We start from the raw sequence: 22,963 nt of genomic DNA, 5'->3' as shown, positions 1-22,963 counted from the left end.
CGCAAACGTAAATCTTAATGTTCTTGTTATTCTATCTATGGGTGTTGTTCTGAGGCCAAAAGATATAATCGCAACCGTGCCTGTACAAATTTAGTGAAAGATTGACGGAACTGTCAATTTTTCATATTGACATTTGAACAGCCTTCAAAAAAAGATAGTTCCTCCCTGCATGACGGTCCCACAGCCAAAAGCAAATGTATTGCTTAAAATAAATTTAGTGCCACAACCTTCATTCCAAAATGGTATAGCTCAAAATAAAGTTTTAAGCAAATTTAGTGCCACAACCTTCATTCCAAAATGGTATAGCTCAAAATAAAGTTGGCGTCACAACCTTCATACCAATAGGTTACGTCTTGTTTCAGGCACATAGAATCAAAACGACCAAATAAGAAAAAACCAAACGATAAAACCCCTAGTACTCTCAAGAACAACAAACGTAATAACCATTCCAAAGTATAATCACTACGCATTATCAAAACCACACATACTGGCCATAATAAGCCAATTAAGGTTTCTTAATTACGAAAAATCTTTGCATCTAACACCAAGGATGCCGTGTGGATGACTTGCCTGAGGATCAGCCGCTACCTGACCGCACCTGAAAATAGATCAAGTTTAATCAATAACATCAAATAATTTTATCGTGTTTCAACAATGCAGTAGCTTTAGAATCGAAAAACCTATAAAATATATTTCTAGAGCTCTGCGTGTTCTAGGTGGCTTTTTAAAGACATTCAATTCAAGTCAACTAAGCATATATGATTTCTTTCCTATGTATTTTTCAACAGAACTAAGCTTTTCTTTTTTCTTTTCTTGTTTTTGGACGAGGGCTTCGACCTTGGGATTTCTAACAAAGTACAGAGAAATACCACTCGACCAGTTCTAAGTGTCTACAAGGGTGTAGGTAATTCCTTAAATCCAACCCTGCCAAAAAATAACCTGGAAAATCTGCGTTCATTTTTCAAATTACACTTTAATGTTTATAAATAGTGCCACTTGTCAGAACAGATTCCACTTACCGGACGGGGAGATTCTGACCCTGACCTTGATCTTGGCCTGCAGATTATATACATGTATTAAACTTCATATATTAAAAAATAACAATAAGAATTTAGTTCACTAGAATTAGCTAAAAGAAAGTGAGTAACAAAGCCAAATACCTGGAGGATTTGACAGGTGATGCAGACCTAGATCTTGATACTGATCTTGAGACGGATCGCTCCCGAGACTTACTGCATAATACAGAAAAACTCTCAAGATGTAGATGAACACATAAAAAGGACAAAATTATCACAAGATAAAAGGGTGGGGAGGACGGGGGTCCAGTACCTCCGATTCCTTCTCACACTTCTGCTTCTGCTACGACTTCTACTCCGGCTCCTTGACGGACTGCTCTCGTACAATTTAACCTGCTCAGTTGATAAACAAACAAGCAACAGAAAAATCTTAGTGAACCTAAGTCCAGATTTTAGCATCATTACTGTAATGTATAAATGCATAAACTATTCAACACCTCTCAAAGAACTTTGAGAAGTAAATTCCTAAAGTTAGAGAGAGAGAGAGAGAGAGAGAGAGCAGGTACTGAATACATAAAATGAAACATAAGAGGGACATGTTTCAAGATTACAGACAAATATCTTTTGGCAGAGAAACATACAAAAATCCACATGAAAGAAAGACAGCCTAGCAAACTTCTAAAAATATAAACGTTACCCGAATATAAGATCTTGTCCAAGGATTTTTAAATTCTGTATCATCAAGTTTCCGAATCTGGAAAAAGAAATAAAATGTAAGCTAGAGAATTCGTGTGAAAGCATAATCGCAGAAAAGGTCCAGTATTTCTACTTACAGCATATTTCATGTCATCAGAATTGGTATAATCAACTAGACCATAAGTCCCTGAATATAAGCAGCAACTCCATTGGGTGAGTCAATAAAATTTCATAACATAAAAATTCAGGATAAAGATCAGTAGCATGCTATATCATGTTTTTCGTTTTCTTTTACAGTGTGTGATGACAATTTCTTGATAAAATGACATGCTATTAGGAGTGTAGACATTTTATTCTCTGATCCTACAGCAGCATTGCCACAAAGGAAAACAAGGGAGGGGGACTTTAGTTCAAAACTTAACTGCACCTTAAAATAGAGTAAGTTGGTGAATTACAGTATAAAGTTCTAATTGCCATAAAATATAAATCAAATCTATACCTTCGCTGTCACGAGAAACCTCAGCAAAACACACATCACCAGCTTTTCGCATATGGTCCTGAAATCGATAACCAGTCAGGTTACCAGTATCGCACAAACAATATTGGAGTACAAAATTTGTGACAATTTCCATACCTTCAAGTCTTGCCATGAAGCAGAAGAAGGGAGGCCACGAACAATAACTGGACAAAATAAAATATGGATCAAACAATAAACAACTAAACAAAGGCTAATAGAACTCTCTTTACCGCATTGTTAACCATATCCTAATCTTGTTGAGCAATAGTGTACTATCCTAGAAGACACACCCCTATATTCAGAATGACGTGAAGCACCAAAGCGACCGCCACCGCTACCTCCACCACTGCTGCCTCTGTCATATCCACCACGACGATCGCTTGAAGATGGGCCCCTACCACCATGGGCAAGCTCCACCTGTATTGAGGATAAATGAGAGATCAATGAATGAAGAAGACTAAAATATGAAAGAAAACTACAGAAATATATTGTTTTAATAAGTAACAGGGACTTTTAGTACCCTTAAACGGCAACCGTCAAAGTTATACCCATCACGCCCTCTGATTGCATCTTCTGCATCACGAGAACTCTCAAACTGAAAACAAAGCATGTACATTAGCATCCATGAGAGAACCAACTGGTCCAAAATTCATGAATCCAGAGCATAAACCATTATAGGTACCTCAACAAACGAATAACACGGAGGGCGAGGTGGAATCTTCAATTCAATATCCACAATGCGGCCATACTGCATAAGAAATTCGATTTTAAAATGTTTTCACTAACAGAACTAAGCCCATTCCATCTCAAACAAGACACATAATATAATAATAACAGTTTTTTTTCTATAGGACTACCTAAAATCAATAAAGGAATTGCAAGCACCAAACTACTTAATCCCCTAATTTTCAAACGCAAATGGCACTACATATCATACACATACATTGGGCCATGTGATGTTTAGTACTTTAAGTACAGAAAACAATTATTTTACTTGCATACGAATCAGAAGCTGGAAAATGATTCAAAACATGATGATGTAATGTGGATAATGAGATTTACAGAAACGCACTGGTTACTCTTTGATGTGATTTACAGAAATATAGGAAGCTCATATACCAAGTACAACTGATATACTATGAAAAATTTCATGCCAACCTTATAGAACAATTCTTCAACCTCTGATTCTCTTATATCTGAGGGTAGGTTGCCAACGTAGATTGTGCGAGAAAATCGACCACTCATATTTGACAACAGAAGACTCCGGCTGCAAACTTTTTACTGCATTCAAGGAATGAATTCCCGTAAGTGATTAATCCAACATTTTGTAAAAGAGAATAATGCAGCAACTTTGGAGTCCAATTATCATCGGAATGCACCCTGTTGACAATATCAAAAGAAAATCAAAACCAAACAATGAAGCAAACCAAGAGAGCAATCCTCGAGGTGAGCCGTGCTCCACAAGCTCCATTGCTCATTTGCTCCAAGATGCTCCAAAGCAATATTTATATTGAAATAAAATTTGATCTCCTCATCCTCTCCAGAATTTTAGCAGATGTATAGATCTTCTGAGAGTGAGCAAGAATCTCCAATAATAAAAAATAATACCCATAACTCCAAAATGATTCTCCCACTCCCTCTCTATATCCCTATGTATGATTGCAAAGCTCATATTTGTCCAAGCGCTTGCCATCTATCATAAAGAAAGCATCCGTGTCATGAGATCAGGCAAGATTGACATACATTTATGAATTTACCTCATTCATCTCTCTTTAACAGCATTGAAAATTAGAAAACCCCTGGAAAACAAGTTAATATCTAGTAATTAACTTACTTTCGCTAATTACTGCAATGTTGTATATATCATGTCCAGGGTAAGGGATGGAGATAAATGTCTCCAGGCTCACGTAATTGGTAAATTACAGAGACATTAAGAATTTTTTTCATGGTAAGGTTTCTGACAATGAAGCACTTTCCAGCTTTGTGGATTCTGTTTGTTAATCCAACGTCTCATTAAATTACATTCAGGACAAGAAACAGGTGTGAATTCTTCAAACTTAATGCATATATATACACACAAGTTGTACTACTTGGAGTAATACTCCTGATTAATGCTCCAATCTGAAAAACTCAAAACAATGCATAACAAGGGGTAAGGGAAGAAGAGTACACAAGTCATTTCCTGCATTGCATGCATTGGAACATTATTTCTCTGAAACGACATGCATTGGAACATTATGATTAACATGAAATTAACCAATTCAGCAAAGAAACAATAAAAAGTCTTCCTGAAAATATATAAAAAACCATACTTGTAATAGATGTTTCCCAAAATCATTATCCACAGTCGTTACTGTTTGAGACCAGTAAAATAAATGAGGTGCAATATTAACAACAACTCCTTCCCCCTCACATCCAAATATCCTCTGGTTAAACACCAAGTCAGCACTAAGTCTACTGTTTGGTAAGCCGTGACTAAATAGACAGTAATACATGATAATCGAAAGCTATTCAACCATTCAAGCAAAACCCACATCAAATTCCCAAATCAACCAAACCTAAAAAACAAGCGCGCGCACTTAAGGGCATTTTGGGTTTTACGGACAATACCGAAATCAAATACTCTTTAAACAATACCGACTTCTAAAAAAACCCTAGACAGTATTATAGGCAATCGCACAAATCTCGCAAATCAAAACCCTAAATGCAGAGAAAGAAATAGGAAACAGGACGAGTATCAAACCGGAAATGGATTGGAGAGCTCGACAGCTGGAGTGCGTTTCTGGGCAGCACCGACCAAAAGACTCGCGTGCCTGCACCGTGCAAACGGTGTGTGAAGAGCTTGAGACTTGAGCGCTTGGCAAATTGTCTGCTTTCGCTGCGCCAAGCAATGAGAAAATAAATTGGGCTAGGGCAAAAAAGGGGCAAAACGGGAAATGGCTGATATTAAATGCAAGAGAGACAGAGAGTCGACTATCAACGGCTGACGTGGGTTTGAGCCTTAGGCTGGGCCTGAAATCAGAATATAAATATCAGCCCAAATCTTGGATCAAAAATTGGGGCAGGACCTTGGGCTTTAATGAATTTAAGGAGGCCCATTATGAATATATATAACTTTTCGGTGCTAACGGTCTTTTTCAAGCAGTGAACTGGTGGGTGGACCCCGTCCGGTTCCCCCGAAAACAAATACCAAACCGGAAAATATGACGGGTTAGTCATATATGAAACCAAATTGATCTAATAATTGTTGGGTTTGATCGGGTAGGTTTTGTCTGGCTGAGGCCTATTTGAATTATTAGGAAGCTGATGCCATTTTGTATGTGCACCCTTGTTGACTAAACATAAGATAATTGCTTTTTGCTTCTTCTTTTTCTACTTCGTCCGCTTCTGATCACGTTGGAGGTTTTTTCAAAGTTTATGACTTCCAAGGTTGCTTCCCCGGTTATTCTTTTGTTACCTAAAGTTGACCATCCAAATACCATCCGCGTTTGTGTTTGGTTAAATTAGCTAGGAGCCTGGGACGATCAATCCATGCGGGCAAATTGGGTCAGAATGGGCGAAGGTGTTCGATGAGACCAGAGGTTGGATAACTTGACTGCCTTTTGCCCCATGAGGAATTGTTTTGACATTATTCCATATGTTGAATAAGTCCATGACTACACGGCCAAAATGGACTTGCCTACCAACCCAACCCATATAACATTGTAACATCGATTTCATTAACGTAATAAGAAATTAAAAGTATATGTGAATTAACCGAGTTGATAATAAGTTCGTACTCTTATACTTAGGTTCGAGTCTCATTCCATCTACTAAATTATAGTAGTTTAGATTATCGTTTATATAAATAAAATAAATATATAAATAATAAGAAAAACCCTGAATGAATATTAGCCCTTTGTTTTGACTTGACACATTTTAATGGTTGCTTTTGAAGTGCCACATAGAAAGCCATCACTTGAACTCTCTCGATCTTTTATCCATTTCAAGCACACGGCAGCACGGCAGTGTTGCCAAACAGAAGCAAGAGCCCACTTTTCAGTTATTGTCTCTTTAGCCTGAAACTGCATGCATTGGAAATATGCAGCTTGCTAGCGAAAGCCGAGAAGGGGGCCCAAGCTAAGCAACCTGAACCTGGTCATCTGTGAATCTGTGAATCTGTGATCACGGTCTTAAAACGGCAACCCTCTAAATCCGAAAATGACCAATCATATATTAAATATTATGAAGACACGAAAAAAAAAAGCAACGATTAATTAAGCAGTAGGGTTCTGTCTTCTGTTGAAGAATTTGAAGTCTTGCATTTTTTGAGCTCATAAATTGACAAATTTGTTGCTAATATGTGATTAGATTAGAATTGATAGTAAAAGCCAATAAATAAATTTGGTTTCGGTTGATTTCGTTTGCATGACTGGATAAGCATAGCGATAGATTTGGCTGTCACAATCAGACTCATTGCCTTGGAGAAATAAAACAAGAATCAATTGTATTACGTGGCAATAACGCAACCGTTTAACAAATTTGGGGCAAATTGAAATCTGGGCAGGCAGAGTCCCATCATGTACTCCGGTCTGGTCCACCACCAAACAAAAATGCGACAACTTGTGATTGAAAATTAGCAAGGATGATGGATCATAAAAACCAGACAGATGATGGGTTCCGTTCCTTACAACAAAGCCCCTATTAGTATTTCCTATCATTTAAAACATGTTTTCCAAAATTCGAAATCTCCTAAATAATACGATTTCTTTCTTCGTACCAAAATACAAAAAAATAAATTTACATAATATTTTTCCATTGTGGATATGGATCAAAATTCCGTTGCTTAAGACAAAACAAAATTTGTTATAGTTTTGGGATGAGTGATAGATACTTCCATCTTTTTCTTATCAACGCTGGACCACTAGTTACACAACCGCCCGGTTAAGGGTTTTTCTCAAATCCTCAATAGATTGGAACCTCGCGATGATTTTATTTTTTTCTCTTTTGGTAGTTGGGCATCAAATCGTTACTTTTTTCTCGTAAGCGTAAGCAGTATCAAATTATATAAGCATGTATGCATGCTGGTTGTCGACCAAATAATAAATAAGTAGAATAATTATTTGTTTGTTACAAAACAATTGTTTCACCAACAACTAATGGTCACTTTTGATTATATAAACAAAATAAAAACAAGGAATGATAAGTATTTATGCAAACAAATTATAGTTTACGGTTTAGGACTTATCATGCACTTCATAATAATTATTCCTTATTTTTTTCAATTATAAATTAGTGCACAATTATTATTTTGAAATGTCATTATCAAACTTTTTTTATTGCTTCAAATAAATTATCCACTTTTATTTTTTGAGCAGTGAAAAAAATAGAGAATAAAAAAGTAGACTCCACCTTATGTCTCCGCATACTTAGGGACTCATACATTTTAAGTTATGTTTATGATTTAATCAAATGGAGTGTTTGGCAAAGTGGAAAGTCCATAAGAGCATCAATGATCTCATTTCATATTAAATTTAAGAATATAAGAAAGCTATTTTAGAGCTCTAAAAATTTCAACTCCAACCATACTCCTAATTTGAGAGTCATAAATGCTATAACTCTTTTTGTTTGGTCTATCTCTATTAAAAAATAAAATAAAAAATAGTTAGCATTAAATAAAAGTTTGAAATAATCATTAAATAAAACAACATTAAAAGGAGCCACTAGAGTCATTATTCTTAGATACTCTATTTTATGAGTGGATAGGAAGCGTGGTTTATGATTTTAATCAAAATGGAGTGTTTGTCTAAAAGGTAGTTTAGAAGAGTCCATTGTGGATGCTCTAAGCACCTAACTTACTTCTAATGACATATAGGACTTCTTTATTTGAAAAAATACGGAAATGACCAAAAGACCTTCAAAAGCGAGTCACGTGTTTTATATGATTGACATTTTATATGGAATTGCAATAAATATGACATTGGGATAAATGACTAATTTTGTATATTTTACGGGGAATTGGTTGCCAATGAAAAGTATTAGGGGTATATTAACATTATTAGTATAATTGAGGGGGAACCAACATATTATCCTATTCTGATAGTGCAACTCGCCTCGCCAAATCCTCATAATATTACATTTAACATTTAACCCTAAAAACCGCCCTCTAGCTCATGTCGTCGTTTGGCTCCACCAACCTCTCCTAATCCATTCGTCCCTCCTCTTTTATCTTGGTCGACACCTCTCCTCCTTCATTCCTCGATATCCTTCTTTAAATTTTCTGTGCGTTATCAAAATATCCATGTTGGTTTCTATTCACAATTCAGGTATCTATTAATAACACTAATTAATTATAATCTTTGAAATGAAATTTGTATTAAGTGTTTTTTGCTTGATTGCTCTTGAGTTTTGATTTTGAATTTGTGTTTTTGTTTGGTTGTTTATCAAGTAATGAAGGAGGGAAGAACTTATGATGTTGAACCTTCGTCGCCCAATAATCCAATTTTACCCAATTGTCTATTTGAGAAATGGATTGGCCCGATTCATTGTAGTCGATCGACTTCGATTTTGAAGTATCTTCATTGAATTAGGTCGGGTTGTTTATCAGGTCAAGCTGCAACCCGTATTTCAATCCGATCTCGACTTTTGTATATGTCATGCATCCAAATCCAGGTATGTCAATATTAGTTGATTATTTACGATATTCTATGCATTTGGTTGGTTAGCAAGTATACAAAATTTCTATATATATTTAGCAAAATGTTTTAATGGTGATATTTTAAATAGTTAAAAATTGTCCTCATTGAAAAAAAGAGCATAACTACTTCATAAACAAATTAAAAAAATAATAATAAAAAGAGTGAAAACAGAGTATATTAAAATAAGTTAATTTAAAAAATTAAGGAAACGATTAACAAAAGACAAAGATATTTCATCTTAATTTCTTCGTAACCTATAATTATTAAATTACTAAACGAGACTGTCAAATTTTTATTCAAATCAAACACAACAAGAGATTCAAAGTTCATTTCGACCACCGATAAAGAAAATTAGAAAACAGATGCTAACGCAATTGAAAAGACCAGAATACAACATTCATACACATACATACGAGCTTCCATTGTCAACGTCAACTGTCAAGTTGCTCAAATACATAAGAAATTCAACATGTCTTTGTATTTTTATTCATCAATAAAATAAAACAATTCCAACTTATACTTTTAGGAGATGCTTAATACCAATAAAGTTTATTCTCGAACAAAATAAAACAATTGTAAAGTTTTATTTAAAATATTAAAATAGAAAAAAGAAACAATATAGAGCACTTCTAAATCGGGAATTACCTTTCTAATTTTTTTATTTTAAATGTGAAGTCAACAACCTCTTCTGGATTGAATATGAAACGCAACCACCTAATTCAAAAAAAATTATTCTGACCAAAACATTCAGAAAACGTTATGATGTATATCCAAAAACCAGATTTTTTTTTTGGGTGTGAGTAATATAATAATGAATGCTTAATTTGTTTCCATATATTATAGATGCATAAATAAATAAATAAATCCCATCCCATGCGTGTATGTAGGTCACACATGCATGATGCATGTCATACATACACACATAGGAGAAAAATCACAAAACACATGGGCTATTGTGGAAATAAAAAATAAAAGGAAATTGGGGTTGGTGGGTCTACATTCCAAATCATCTCATTCATAAGAGAGAAAGAGAGATAGCAATGTATCATCATCATCATTATCAGCATTATCATTTTGGTACGTTGTGAGGAAGGTCCAAAAAGGCAGTGCTGCGTAAACGGACGATCCCAAGCACAAACAAATACCCTTTTCTTCTTTTTTCTCTCCCGACTCTCATCATCTGTGAAATATACAAATAATATATAAGAGAAAAAAAAGGTATTGCTCTGTCTTACCAAATTGCAGACTTGTTTCCCCTTTTGTTTTGCTTTTCCCTTTTTAATCTGTTATACTTAAAAGCGATCTTAAGGTGCTTTCATTTCATTTCAATGGAGTTTCTCTAGATTAGCCAGGTAAGTTTTTTTCAGGGAAAATAATCATCTGGCTCTCCCTGAAAATTAAAATTTGTTTTTATTTTATGTTTTTGTTGAATAAATCATCTATTTTTGCTCATCAGTTGTTGTGAACAATAACTTTACAGATAATCTCGAGAAAAAAAAAATACAGTATTTGGATCAAATAAAAGGGGTTATCTTTGATCATGGCGGTTGCTGAGAATGCACCAAATTTCGACAACACAGCAGTATCATCAGACTCAAATGCACAGAACGATCTTGCAAACCCAAAACCCAGAGTTGATTCCTCTGTCGTGTTGAGTGCGGAACCCAATTTACAGTCAAACGGAGACGATCAGAATCCGCAGGACAAGTTTCAGAACCAGGAGAAAGTAACAACTTTGTCAGTCCCCACAAGCAATCACAAGCCTCATATGGGTCAGATGCAAAATGGGTTTGACACCAATGGGGTCGATAACCATCAGATGGTGGCGGTCAAGTCTGGCGGGTATGGAATTGATCAGAGGTCTAATGGGGTGAGAAATGGAGGGGATGGGGATGAGAGTTTCAAACGTGATATGAGAGATTTGGAGGAGTTGTTGTCCAAGTTGAATCCCATGGCTAAGGAGTTTGTGCCTCCCTCACTTGTCAACAATCATGGGTTCAGTCTTGCTGGTGGGTTTGGCTATGCTAACAATTTTCTAGTACAAACTAATTCTGACAACGCCAATGGACTTATTGGTAGAAGGGTATGTATGATCTTTCCATTTCCTTGCCAAAGTTAAATTTTGCTGTTGGTTTCTGAAAAAAAATGTAGAAATGAAGTGATGAAAAAGTCGAGTTATTTTTCCTTTTGTTTGGTTTCTGAAAAATGAAAGACTCAGCCAAGGAAAATGTTCTGTTTTCTTCTTGGGCTCACTTGAATGGGATAATTTGTTGTATGATGGATATACTTGTGATAATTTGGTTTACTTTTGTTTTTTTTTGGGTCTTCCGCAGAAGAAAAATGGCTATAGTCAAGGTCGGCGAAGGAACTATTACAAAATGAGTTTGGCACAGAGAGAGGAGATGATCAGGAGGACTGTGTATGTATCTGACATTGATCAACAGGTAATAATTATATTGTTTGTGGTTGTCACATTTTGAAAATTTTGTGTATTCAAAAAATAATAGTTGTATAACTGCCACTCCATTTTCTGCATATCAGGTTACTGAAGAAAACCTGGCTGCTCTCTTTCTTAGTTGCGGACAGGTAAGCAAGTTTTTACTATTCTCATCTGTACTCGTTCAATAGAGATAATGCCAGAATGGTGGATCATAATTCTGAGTTCTTTCCCGTCTTCTTCCAAAAGGTTGTAGACTGTCGTGTATGCGGTGATCCAAATTCCATTCTTCGATTTGCCTTTGTTGAGTTTACAGATGAAGGTATTATCAAAAGCTAACATACTTCAAGTACATTGACATATCTATGTCTTGTTACTATGAATTGATGAATATTTGTCTTGTTATGCTGAATCAACTATTTTATGCTCGCAGAAGGTGCAAGGGTTGCCTTGAGTCTGTCAGGAACCATGCTTGGCTATTACCCAGTGAGAGTCCTGCCTTCGAAAACTGCAATTGCACCTGTTAATCCAACATTTTTGCCAAGGGTGAGGACCATAATTGACTGCTTGTCATCAATATATAATTCTGCTAATTATGATATATGTATAAATTTATTGCAGTTTGAGTGTTACAAACTGATTAAGTTATGCGGATTTTACCTGTTCTTTACTTACTTGGATTTATTCTGTTATTGTATTCAGTCTGATGATGAGCGTGAGATGTGCTCAAGAACTATTTATTGTACAAATATTGACAAGAAGGTATTTTTCAACTTTTTAATCTCGTCTGGGTGTTTTAGGACCAGAACTGGTGCACCTGTACCTGATTTTATTTGTTCACTTGATGCAGGTCACTCAAGCAGATGTCAAACTGTTTTTTGAATCACTTTGTGGAGAGGTTTGTGTTTCCCTCTGTGACAAATTTTTATTGCTGCTCGTTCTAAAACTGCAACCTTACTGTATTTACATTTTACTGGCTTGTATAGGTTCAACGCCTGAGGCTACTTGGAGATTATCATCACTCCACTCGTATTGCGTTTGTTGAATTTACTGTGGTAAGGACCTTATGGCTCCGTATATTTATGCTGGGTTTTTTTGGCACTCACAAGCCTACTGTGTTATGTGCTCTGTGAGTTTGTGTGGGTGTGTTTTCATCTCTTTTTGTGAAACCAGTAGATAGTGTATGATGGCGGGTGTCTCTGTAAACTATGACAGAGAACTCAGTTCGTTTACTCAATTTTGTGTTCTAATTACTTGAGGTCAAATGTACAAGTTTTGCTTGATCATCTCAATCATTTTGACGTTTCTTTTCTGTCAGAACAATTAGTTAATTTATTGTCTGAGTTACTATATACAGCATTCCACCTATTTTTTCCGGTGGTCTTTTGTATTCTAAGATTTTGATCACTCATGCTAGCATGCTGTAATTATTATGATCTGCTTATAACCTGGAATCTAGAATAGTTTGCACTACTGTTTTATTATCTAGAATAGTTCCTTACCACAGTAATACTTTTTATCCATTTTAAGTTGGCTTTTATTATCTGATTCCAATAGAATATCACAGTAAGTTTTAACTATTGTCACTATGTAGCAATTGCATTATGGTAAACAGAAACTCAGGTAAAACATGTTTATTCACTACAAGTAAACAAGTTCATATTGTCATTGTACTTCATTGTTTTTCAGATGATTGATGATTCATATGTGGGCCGTTGAAACTTATAAATTATTTTCAACTAGGAGAGGTCCTTCTGTTCTTTTAATCAATTTTGCATTTTTATCGAGAATGATTAGACTAAAAGTCGTTTTTCTTTTCTGTTGTTAAATGTTAGTCTCCTTCTCCTTTCTGTTATGCTCGGTAATTCAGATGGTGCTAATCTGAGAATGATTCTTATTTACATTCGCAGGCTGAAAGTGCAATTGCAGCTCTTAACTGTAGTGGTGTCGTTTTGGGATCACTGCCGATAAGGTTAGTTTGGCAGAATGTTTAGCTTACACTGTTCTGTCCCGACAACATACGCCCCCAACTCCAATGTTCTTTCAGGAGCAATTTACTTTGGACCTCCTTGTCATTTGAATGTGTTATATGTATGCAGGGTAAGCCCTTCAAAGACACCTGTTCGGCCCCGTGCTCCTCGCTCTCCATTGCAGTAAACCACATTTTCATGTTTGCTGGACTAGTTTACTGGTGATAGATATATCGACGCATGCATGCACAGAGAAATATTTTGGCGTACTTGTGTTTATCTATGCTTTTGTCCTGGTTGCTGGTGGTAGGGATGTTTGATACCTACTACGAGGGGTTCTGTGGGTTTATTTTAAAGTTGTAGAGTTGGAATGGAATTCAGAGGAGCTAAATGGTTTAATTTTATTAAGCGTTATGATGAAATCTCTTTAGTGTTTTGATGCTTGTGATGACCATAAACTCTTAAAGAAGAATTCTTCTAAGAGTTTTTGGTCTTAATTTGTGGCGTAGCAGCGTAGGCGTACACATGTTGCTTCGATGGCAATGGCATGAAGTGGGTGAAGAATTGATGTTTGCGTGCATAGTTTAGTAATTAGTTTAGTAATAGTTTAGTAATTAGTTTAGTTTAGTTTCAAATCCATATGGAAGAGAGTTAACATATATTATATATATATATTATGTGGTTATTGACTATAAAAGAATGAATGGATAAGATTCATAAAATAAAACCCTTAATGAAGAGGAACAGGAGAAGACAAGTGGACTTTGTAATCTCAGGTCAGTTTCTTCTTCTTGTTGGATCTTGTCTGAGAGGATGCTGTTGCTGTTTCCCTGTGACTGTGAGTGTGTGTGAGGAGGCTGTTGGTTCTAGTTTGGCGTTGGATGTTGTTGGGTCCCGTTGCTGTGGCTGCTGCTGCTGTACAAGAATCATCATAGGAGATGGAGAATAGAAACAAAACGGATGATACACTCCAGGGCCTCCAGCAGCATTACTAGAGTTAGAGTAGTAGTGGTGTTGGCCCCGACCACAACCACCACCGCCACCACCATATCCATTGTAATTATAACTCTGCATCTAAATGTTAAAACCATTTGTAATTATTATCAAGACAACTTGTTCGTATCATGAATGAATGAATCATTGATCAGCCCAAGTAAATTCTAACCGTTGCAAAGTTGTCCTGCTGGTAAACTGGGTATCTGAATGACGAAACCAAGACCATTCACACTTGAGAATTAATTTATAAAACAAATGAATTGTTAAATAAAAAAGTACATATATAGACAAGTGTTTCTTAATTACCCGTAAGCAGAATAATAGGGGAATGCATATTGGGGGTTGTGTTGATGGAAATAGAAATACGTAGAGGTTGTGTTGATAAAGGGTCTGGATGATGCTCTGGATTTCTTCATTCCCTCCTCAGCTTCTGAAACATACAACAAGTATTAAGTATATATAACGAACTTAGGAAAGGTCATCAGACTAGGTTTTTAGACCATTCAGCAAACCACCACGTTCATGAGGTTGAGGTTGAGGAGTGGCTGAATGATTCTTCTGGGCACCCAGGGCTGCAAGATTACAATTTGCTCTCCTTCCGTCAATGATAGGATTAGGATTTTCACAAGCTCTCCCTGCTGCTTCTGGATCCTTGAACGTCACCTGACAATTAAAAATATACAACTCCTCATTAAAACAACTGGACTTGCTTACAAAACTAAACCATATATATAATATAGGAAAGAAAAGAAAAAAGAAGAAGAGTAGAGTCAACTCACAAAACCATAGCCTTTTGATCTTGCTGTGATTTTGTCAGTGATGACAACAGCCTCTAGGATCTCCCCGAACTGCTCGAAATAGCTTTTCATGGTGTCTCTTTGAGTCTCCCATGGCAATCCACCCACAAATATCTTGGTGTGGCTTGTGTCACCAAATTGTACATGTGTGCCACTGTTTGAGTTTGAGGAGCTCACCATCTTTAAATTATTTGCCTGAGTGAGTGTATGAAAGATTATATATATATATATATATATATAGAGAGAGAGAGAGAGAGAGAGAGAGAGAGAGAGAGAGAGCGCAGCCAAGCTAGTCCAAAGCCAAACAAACAAAGAAGCAAAACTAGCGCCAAATGCAAAGCCTAATAAAATAAACCCAGGAAGGAAGGAAGAAAAAGAACACCACCACACAGAGCAACAGACAGCGTGATGGTTGATGGAGAGAAAAAGCGAGAGATATAGCCGTTGGATTGGGTCACAAATAATAAAGGAAAACAGAAATCAATCAATTCAAGCCTATACTTAACCTTTTGTCGTACCTTGTTTTTTCTTTGTTACTAGATCCTCATAGTAAAAAAGATATCAGATTCGAGAAACAAAGATACCCTTAACAAGAAAATCAATCGATCACTATTCACTACTCTTTTTTTTTTTCAGAGAAACGTTGAAAAATATGATCCAAGGAATAACAAGAAAGGTGCAGACTGCGGTGCAGGTGCAGTGCTGCAAGTCCAAGTGGTAAGTGGAGCAAATCATTTCCAACAAAAAGCTAAAGGGACTCAAAAATCTCCATTTTTACGTTTGCTTTTCCACACTTATAATAATAATAATAATAATGGGATGGGAGGTCCAAACAAAGATACTGTCGCCTTGCTGTATTCAACTATATATATCCTTTGGTGAGGATAGGAATAAGAATATTGATTGAATCTTGTACAATTTTTAGGAGGCTCAAACTCAAAACAATGCCAATTATCAGGCATGCCAATTAATTACCCTTTTGACCTCTTCAAATATGCTTATCCCACTTGTGTCTATGTTACCAACAGCTGCAAATTAAACCAGAAAACAAATTAATTTCAAGGTAAAAAATCTCACATTAATTTTATTGTCAGCACTATTGGTTGAAATTGAAAGATAGTTGAAATTTGATGAAAGAAAGCACACACCATTCGAATCAATTGACTGTGGTGCCATTGCAGCTGGGTGAGATGGAATGTTGAATTAGAAACCTTAGATCTTCTGTGAGTAGTTGTTGCATCATTCTCAAAGTCCACATGAACAAACTCACTGACAGCATAGTCACTCACGCGAGCTCCCGCATCACTGTTTATTTTCTTGAAACTGTTATTTCATTTCTTGGTACCATCTGAAGTAGAGCGTGTTGCCTTTCTATGACGTTTGATGACCCACTGACAATGTTTGTTCCGTGATTTAATTGTTTTGGATGGGGTTGACATGCAACCAGCCATTGTAGCTTTTAAATCATGCAAGTCCCAACTACAACGATGCCTTCATCAAGTCCTCTCCAACCTGTGTGCCTACAAATGAAACAAAATACATCAGAGAAGATTAAAGGATTTCTAGAAAGCAGTTTCTATTATCACAAACAATCATGAGAACGCAATCAATTCTTTCATCGTGAGACTGTTCTAGTAATTTATGGCTGAAACGCTAGAACAGTAAACCAACTTAACACTTTGAAATTATTAGAATCAAATGGATGACACACAGAGGTCTCTATGTTTAATGAGTATGATGGCACTATCAGAAAGCACCTTGGTTAGAAGCGACTGGTAACTTGAAGCATTACACTAGTTTTTCAATCAATTTGTAGATGAAAATTTGTGCAATCATCATAAAAATCAAATGTCTGATTCAAACCTTCTCAAACAAAGTGGGATGTCTCTTTCCCAGTACCAAATCTTTAGTTCTGGCTCACTAGAACATAAACATGACCAGAAAACAAAAAGATAGTACCACCACCTCAAGAACAACTCAACAAAACCTTAGTCCCTGTATTTGCTATTATCTATCTTAAGCCCCAAATCTTTAGTTCTTACTCTAGTTTAATTAATTAGTACCTTTGTCTTAAGTAGTTGGTATTTGCAAAGTAAATGGGAGCATCAATCTCAAGTATGAGAATTTGAGAATTCTAGGAACATTGCTTGCATTGGGATACTCCTCAACATTTCTGTAAACCATGGAATTCGGAAGGTTTCCTCGAACAAAAGTCCTTGGCCTTGCCACAAACAAAAGTACCCTGATCACAGATATTGCAACCTACACAGAAGAAAAAAGAAATATTAGTTCTAATGCGTAGTTTTAAGTTGTTAGATATAGTGTTACTGTCACACACAATAATTATACGTACTGCTAAGACTAGTCCAATTTCAACGCTACCAAAAATGACGTTGATATAGGCAATCATGCAGACAACAAAGTCAAACTCGTCAACCTTCTAGACGTGAATTGTGGCTTCATAGTTTATGACAAGAAGCAAAGCCCGACTATGTGTTTCTATGTCTGTATATTCCCCAAGTTTGATTCAGTCAGGATTTCCAACTACTCATCCAACTTAGGCCAAACCAGATTCCTAACAATTACATACTACTTTTACAGGCTAAAATCTCTATTGCTCCCTCTAGTAATAACTTTTCGACCACATCTTTCTCTTTTCAGGATGCAAAACACATAATCAAAAGCAAATTTTTGTATAGCGGCTATCAGAAATTGAAGCGAGTTCATAATTTAGCTAAAGTCAGGAAAAAAAAAGGGACCCGCCTAGCGCCTAGGCCGATTTTTTCAAATGCCTAACTGAACAAAAGCACCGTTTATAGGTTTTGAGCTCTAATTATGAACATCATTACCGAATTGAACATTACAGAACAAAATCCACCACCTATTCTAGTCAAACAATATGGGTAGAATATTTCAAATGTATTTCATTCTCCGAAAGGAGGTATTTATAATACAAGATTACAAACCCTAGTAGGGTTATACTAGGAAATAAGAAAAGTCCTAATTACATAATATCTATACAAAAAGGAAATAAATAAAATCCTAATAGAATAAGAAAGAAATATCCTAATAAGACTAGGATATCTCGCCAACACTCCCCCTCAAGTTGGAGCAAAGACGTCACGCATGCCCAACTTGTCAAGCGAGTTGTGGAAGATACTAGTAGAAACAGCCTTCGTAAGGACATCTGCTAACTAATACTCAGAACTAATGAATGGGAAGGAAACAATCTCCGCATCCAACTTTTCTTTAATGAAATTTCGATCAACCTCCACATGCTTTGTACGATCATGTTGTACAGGGTTATGAGCAATTGCAATCGCAGCCTTATTATCGCAATATAAATTCATAGGTTTCTTAGGCCCAAAGCCAAGATCTCTCAATAATCTTCTCAACCACAGTAACTCACATACACCATGGGTCATTCCACGATACTCGGCCTCAACATTAGATCGAGACACCACCTTTTGTTTCTTGCTTCTCCAAGTAACAAGATTACCACCAACAAACGTAACATACCTAGACGTAGAATGTCTATCAGTAGTCGAACCTGCCCAATCAGCATCGGTGTATCCTTTCACATTTGTATGACCATACTTGGAGAATATTAACCCATTGCCAGGAGTTATTTTGAGATATCTCAAAATACGCATCACAGCTGCCATATGATCTTCACTAGGTGCGTGCATAAACTGACTTACTACACTTATTGCATACGCAATGTCAGGACGTGTATGAGCTAAATAAATTAATTTCCCCACAAGTCGTTGATAGCGCTCTTTATCAGTAGAAACTTGATCATGATATAACCCCAACTTGTGATTCTGTTCACTAGGAGTATCAATTGGTTTACAATCCAACATTCCAGTTTCTGCAAGTAAATCCAAAACATACTTCCTTTGAGACAAGAAAATACCATGCTTAGATCTGGCCACTTCAATCCCGAGAAAGTACTTCAAGTCACCTAATGATTTATCTCAAATTCAGACGCCAGATATTTCTGGAGACTCTGTATTTCTGCCTGATCATCTCCAGTTACAATCATATCATCAACATAAATTATTAAAGCTGTCAATTTACCTTTCCAACGCTTCAGAAACAAAGTATGATCCGAATTACTTTGTACATACCCAAATTTCCTCATAGATGCAGCAAACCTCCTAAACCAATCTCTTGGAGACTGCTTTAATCCATATAAAGATTTCCGTAGTTTGCACACCATACCCTCCTTAGAGGTTACAGGGATACCTGGCGGAGGGTCCATGTATATTTCTTCCTTGAGGTCACCATGGAGGAATGCATTTTTGACATCAAATTGTAATAGAGGCCAATCATGATTAGCAGCCAAGGATAAGAGTATGCGTACAGTATTGAGCTTTGCTATTGGAGCAAAGATCTCCGCGTAATCCACTCCATAGGTCTGAGTATAACCTTTTGCTACCAACCTTGCCTTGTAACGGTCAATGGAACCATCAGCCTTGTGCTTCAGAGTAAACACTTATTTGCATCCAACTGCCTTTTTTCCTTTTGGTAAAGGGACTAGCTCCCAAGTGGCATTCTTATTTAAGGCTTCCATCTCAACATGCATTGCATCTACCCATTTTGGATTTGATAGAGCATCCTGCAACTTAGTTGGCACACATACACTAGATAATTGATACAAATTTGATGCATATGACTTAGACAGCCAATGAGTTGACACATAATGGTTAATAGGATATTTAGATTTGGCATGTATATCAGGGGAATATTGCACTTTAGGTTTACCACGAGTAGTATGTGGGGGTAAGAGATAAGTAGATACATCATTAGAGAGTACCTCATCATCATCACGAGTTGATTGGGATAATGGCAGGGCAGAAGGAGGTCTTATATCAGTCTCATCTTCACAAGAGTCACCAATATCACTGTTACATTCTTCTGGCGAAGGGCAAATCTCATCAAGGAATTCAACAAGCTGGTTATTACCTTCTGGGCCACTGGTCAGTTTTGCATAGATTGTTGGGCTACCGGTCATTTCTACACACTCGTCACGCATCGTGCCATGCGATCGGTCGTCACCTTCTACACGACCGGTCGGTTTTGCATAGATTGCTTAGTCGTTGGCACTCCATCAAAGATTCCTTCAGATGCCTCTGTACATCCAAGATTTTCCATTCCAAGATTTTCACATGCATTTTTTTGTCCAAGATCTTCCATTCTGAAATTCTTCAATTCACTCCCCCTCTCCCCTTGAATTGGAGAGGAAGAAGAGACATAATACAGTATTTCTTCATGAAAAGTGACATCCAAAGTAACATGTACCTTCTGTGAAGGAGGGTGGTAGCACTTGTACTTATGAGTGGTAGAATAGCCAATGAAGATGCAGCGGAGAGCACATTGGTCAAGTTTACTCCGTTGATTGGAGTAGACATGAACATAAGCAACACACCCAAACACCTTCGAAGGTAGCTTAGAGACCGAAACTGGAGGATTATGGTCACATAATAAATCAAGCGGAGTCTTGAAATCCAGAACCCGACTAGGAGTACGGTTAATCAAATAGGCAACGGCCAAAACTCCATGTCCCCAAAAATGGTGGGGAACAGACATATCCAACATAAGAGAGCGAGCAACTTCAAGTAACTGACGATTCTTACGTTCAGACACACCATTTTGTTGAGGAGTGAATGGAATGGTAGTTTGATGAATGATACCTTGATCACGGAAGAACTAGGTCAAGGTATGATTCACATATTCACCTCCGTTATCAGTTCGAAATACTTTAACACTGACATGAAACTGAATAGACACCATAACACAAAACTCAGGAAGAATAGAGGCAACATCATGTTTATTCTTCATCAAATATATCCATGTTAAGCGAGTGCAATCATCAATGAACGTGACAAACCAACGGAAACCATGAGAAGTCACATGGGGCAGGGCCCCATACATCAGAATGTACTAACTCAAAAGGCAATGCAGCTTTATTATTACTCAAAGGAAAAACAGTACGGTGGCTCTTGGCCATTACACAAGTCTCACATTTGAAGCTAGACTCATCACACGAACTAAATAATGAAGGAAATAAATGCTTAAGATAACCAAATGACGGATGTCCTAAGTGACGATGCCACATCCAAAGTTGTTGCTTGTCTTTGACACTGCCACCCTGGACTTTATTAGCGACACACCCACGAACTGCTACAGCCGGTAACTATAAGTAGTACAACCCCCCTATCCGTTTACCATGCCCAATCTTCGCGTGAGTCTTGAGATCCTGGAAAAAATAATGGGTAAAATAGAAAGTAGCAGAAGCGTTAAATGTATCAAGTAAACGTCCAACAGACAACAAATTGCAACGAATATTTGGAACCAAAAGAGCATGAGACAGAGGTAAAGAAGGAGTGAGGTGGATGGTACCTTCACCGGTAACTGGGGAAGATAAACCATTAGCACTAGTAATATAGGGGTCACGAGGGTTATGAGACAACTCATCAAACATATTGTTATCATAAGTCATATGATCAGAAGCACCAGTGTCAATTATCCAAGTATTAGAACCCATACCTGCCATGGTATCGGAAGCACACAGATTAGTAGACGGGGCCGAAGGATGGGTCTCATCTTGAGTCATAGTGCAGGCGGCCTTGGGACCTTACATACGAGTTTTGTAGTCAGCAAACCAATCGGGATAACCATGCTTCTTAAAGCACTTCTCAGAGTAGTGATTCCCATTACAATGACGACATTTAGGAGAACCGTCAAGAGAGCTAGGGGTAGAGCCAGCAGGTGCGACCCAGTGAAAGAGAAATTTTTTTGGATGAGGGGCGACCGGTCACGTCGTGTTGTGCGACCGGTCATAGACATGTTGGGTCGACTTTGAGGGCCATGGAACTTCCTCCAAGCATAGCGGACTGACGGGTGTCTTCCTCCATGACCATGGCATAAGCCTCAAGAGGGGGTGAGACAGGACTAAGAGCAAGGATACGGCTACGGACACCATCATATGGTGGATCAAGTCCTCCAAGAAAATCATAAACTCGATCGGCTTCAAGTTCTTTCATATGACGAGCCCCATCATCGGCACAACTATATTCATGTGGATGCAGACAATCAATCTCCTGCCAGATAGCATGAAGTTTTTCATAGAACACTTTGACCGATTCACCATTCTGACACGTAAGGATGGACTGCCGTCGGAGTTGAAACAGACGAGAACTATTTTGAGTCACAGTATAAGTCTTCCAAGCGGCCTCCCATATATCAAAAGCAGTAGCACCATGTTCAAACAAGGCACGAACTGGCTTAGTCATGGAATTGAGAAGCCATGACTGCACCAGACAATTATCTTCTTCCCATTCGGCATAGGCAACAGAATCTTTAGACGGAGCAGGCTTCTTCCCATTGATCTAACTTGCCATACGACGACTAGTAATTGTAATACGCGCACCACGAGACCAAGAGGTATAATTGGAGCCATCCAATTTGTCAGAAGTAATAGGGGTAGAGTAATCACGCGAGGGACGTTCCTCCTTTGTTGTAGATGCATTGGCACCCACCACGACTTTGGAATCATCACTCATGATAGCAGCGGAAAAAATACAACACGAAGCAGATACGACAAACACAACACATTCATAGGCACAAGAACCCTAAAAGGAATTAGGACACACAGTAGAACATGAGTGGGCACAACACACACAGGTCACTAGAAACCTGGCTCTGATACCAAGTCAAACAATATGGGTAGAATATTTCAGATGTATTTCATTCTTCGAAAGGAGGTATTTATAATACAAGGTTACAAACCCTAGTAGGGTTATACTAGGAAATAAGAAAAGTCCTAATTACATAATATCTATACAAAAAGGA

General features: G+C 37.2%; 3 protein-coding genes and 1 pseudogene across 7 annotated transcripts; 1 reads left to right on the top strand and 3 right to left on the bottom strand.

Annotated features, from left to right (window-relative positions):
• Positions 1-260: 260 nt before the first annotated feature.
• On the bottom strand, positions 261-5,150 carry SR34A (SER/ARG-rich protein 34A). 2 transcript variants are annotated; one of them, XM_008236431.3, is made up of 14 exons: positions 4,973-5,150; positions 3,657-3,922; positions 3,388-3,510; positions 2,912-2,977; positions 2,750-2,824; positions 2,520-2,646; positions 2,347-2,393; positions 2,212-2,269; positions 1,850-1,899; positions 1,714-1,770; positions 1,330-1,409; positions 1,161-1,232; positions 1,020-1,056; positions 261-598 (listed from the first exon to the last, which is right to left on the bottom strand). In XM_008236431.3, exons 3-14 carry the CDS (start codon positions 3,472-3,474, stop codon positions 578-580), a joined length of 777 nt encoding a protein of 258 aa, XP_008234653.1. In that variant the 5' UTR covers positions 3,475-3,510; positions 3,657-3,922; positions 4,973-5,150; the 3' UTR covers positions 261-577. The 2 variants fall into 2 exon arrangements, with proteins under 2 accessions (XP_008234653.1, XP_008234650.1); XM_008236428.3 differs by lacking the exon at positions 3,657-3,922.
• A 4,787-nt stretch (positions 5,151-9,937) lies between these two features.
• CID13 (CTC-interacting domain 13) lies at positions 9,938-13,735 on the top strand. 2 transcript variants are annotated; one of them, XM_008236432.3, is made up of 11 exons: positions 9,938-10,124; positions 10,387-10,989; positions 11,240-11,350; positions 11,448-11,492; positions 11,593-11,665; positions 11,777-11,889; positions 12,046-12,105; positions 12,194-12,241; positions 12,330-12,398; positions 13,254-13,315; positions 13,443-13,735. In XM_008236432.3, the coding sequence occupies exons 2-11, from the start codon at positions 10,447-10,449 to the stop codon at positions 13,498-13,500; spliced, it is 1,182 nt and encodes a 393-aa protein (XP_008234654.2). In that variant the 5' UTR covers positions 9,938-10,124; positions 10,387-10,446; the 3' UTR covers positions 13,501-13,735. The 2 variants fall into 2 exon arrangements, with proteins under 2 accessions (XP_008234654.2, XP_008234655.2); XM_008236433.3 differs by having other exon boundaries at positions 9,965-10,258.
• A 270-nt stretch (positions 13,736-14,005) lies between these two features.
• Positions 14,006-15,519, bottom strand: LOC103333756 (putative RNA-binding protein ARP1). 3 transcript variants are annotated; one of them, XM_089051988.1, is made up of 5 exons: positions 15,089-15,519; positions 14,825-14,972; positions 14,616-14,739; positions 14,479-14,512; positions 14,006-14,387 (listed from the first exon to the last, which is right to left on the bottom strand). In XM_089051988.1, exons 1-5 carry the CDS (start codon positions 15,284-15,286, stop codon positions 14,091-14,093), a joined length of 801 nt encoding a protein of 266 aa, XP_088908114.1. In that variant the 5' UTR covers positions 15,287-15,519; the 3' UTR covers positions 14,006-14,090. The 3 variants fall into 3 exon arrangements, with proteins under 3 accessions (XP_088908114.1, XP_088908115.1, XP_008234871.2); XM_089051989.1 differs by having other exon boundaries at positions 14,828-14,972; XM_008236649.2 differs by having other exon boundaries at positions 14,810-14,972; positions 15,089-15,518.
• A 6,429-nt stretch (positions 15,520-21,948) lies between these two features.
• On the bottom strand, positions 21,949-22,674 carry LOC148917542 (uncharacterized; annotated as a pseudogene).
• Between the last annotated feature and the right edge of the window lie 289 nt (positions 22,675-22,963).

Source organism: Prunus mume, linkage group LG5, assembly GCF_029339155.1.
Source record: "Prunus mume cultivar Tortuosa linkage group LG5, ASM2933915v1, whole genome shotgun sequence".
Taxonomy (NCBI): Eukaryota; Viridiplantae; Streptophyta; class Magnoliopsida; order Rosales; family Rosaceae; genus Prunus; species Prunus mume.
The sequence above is the reverse complement of the archived record's forward strand: the minus strand, read 5'-3'. Positions and strand labels throughout refer to the sequence as shown.

Bases quoted from the DNA above. Each gene is read 5' to 3' on its own strand.
- SR34A (XM_008236431.3), bottom strand. From the start codon at position 3,474: ATGAGTGGTCGATTTTCTCGCACAATCTACGTTGGCAACCTACCCTCA. The intron at 2,394-2,519 runs GTGTGTCTTCTA...TATTTTGTCCAG, and splicing joins ACGTCATTCTGAATATAGGG to TTATTGTTCGTGGCCTCCCT. The intron at 1,410-1,713 runs GTAACGTTTATA...TCAACTGAGCAG, and splicing joins GGACAAGATCTTATATTCGG to GTTAAATTGTACGAGAGCAG.
- CID13 (XM_008236432.3), top strand. From the start codon at position 10,447: ATGGCGGTTGCTGAGAATGCACCAAATTTCGACAACACAGCAGTATCA. The intron at 11,890-12,045 runs GTGAGGACCATA...TATTGTATTCAG, and splicing joins ATCCAACATTTTTGCCAAGG to TCTGATGATGAGCGTGAGAT. The intron at 12,242-12,329 runs GTTTGTGTTTCC...TGGCTTGTATAG, and splicing joins TTGAATCACTTTGTGGAGAG to GTTCAACGCCTGAGGCTACT.
- LOC103333756 (XM_008236649.2), bottom strand. From the start codon at position 15,286: ATGGTGAGCTCCTCAAACTCAAACAGTGGCACACATGTACAATTTGGT. The intron at 14,973-15,088 runs GTGAGTTGACTC...TTTAATTGTCAG, and splicing joins GATCAAAAGGCTATGGTTTT to GTGACGTTCAAGGATCCAGA. The intron at 14,513-14,615 runs GTAATTAAGAAA...TTCGTCATTCAG, and splicing joins CCCTATTATTCTGCTTACGG to ATACCCAGTTTACCAGCAGG.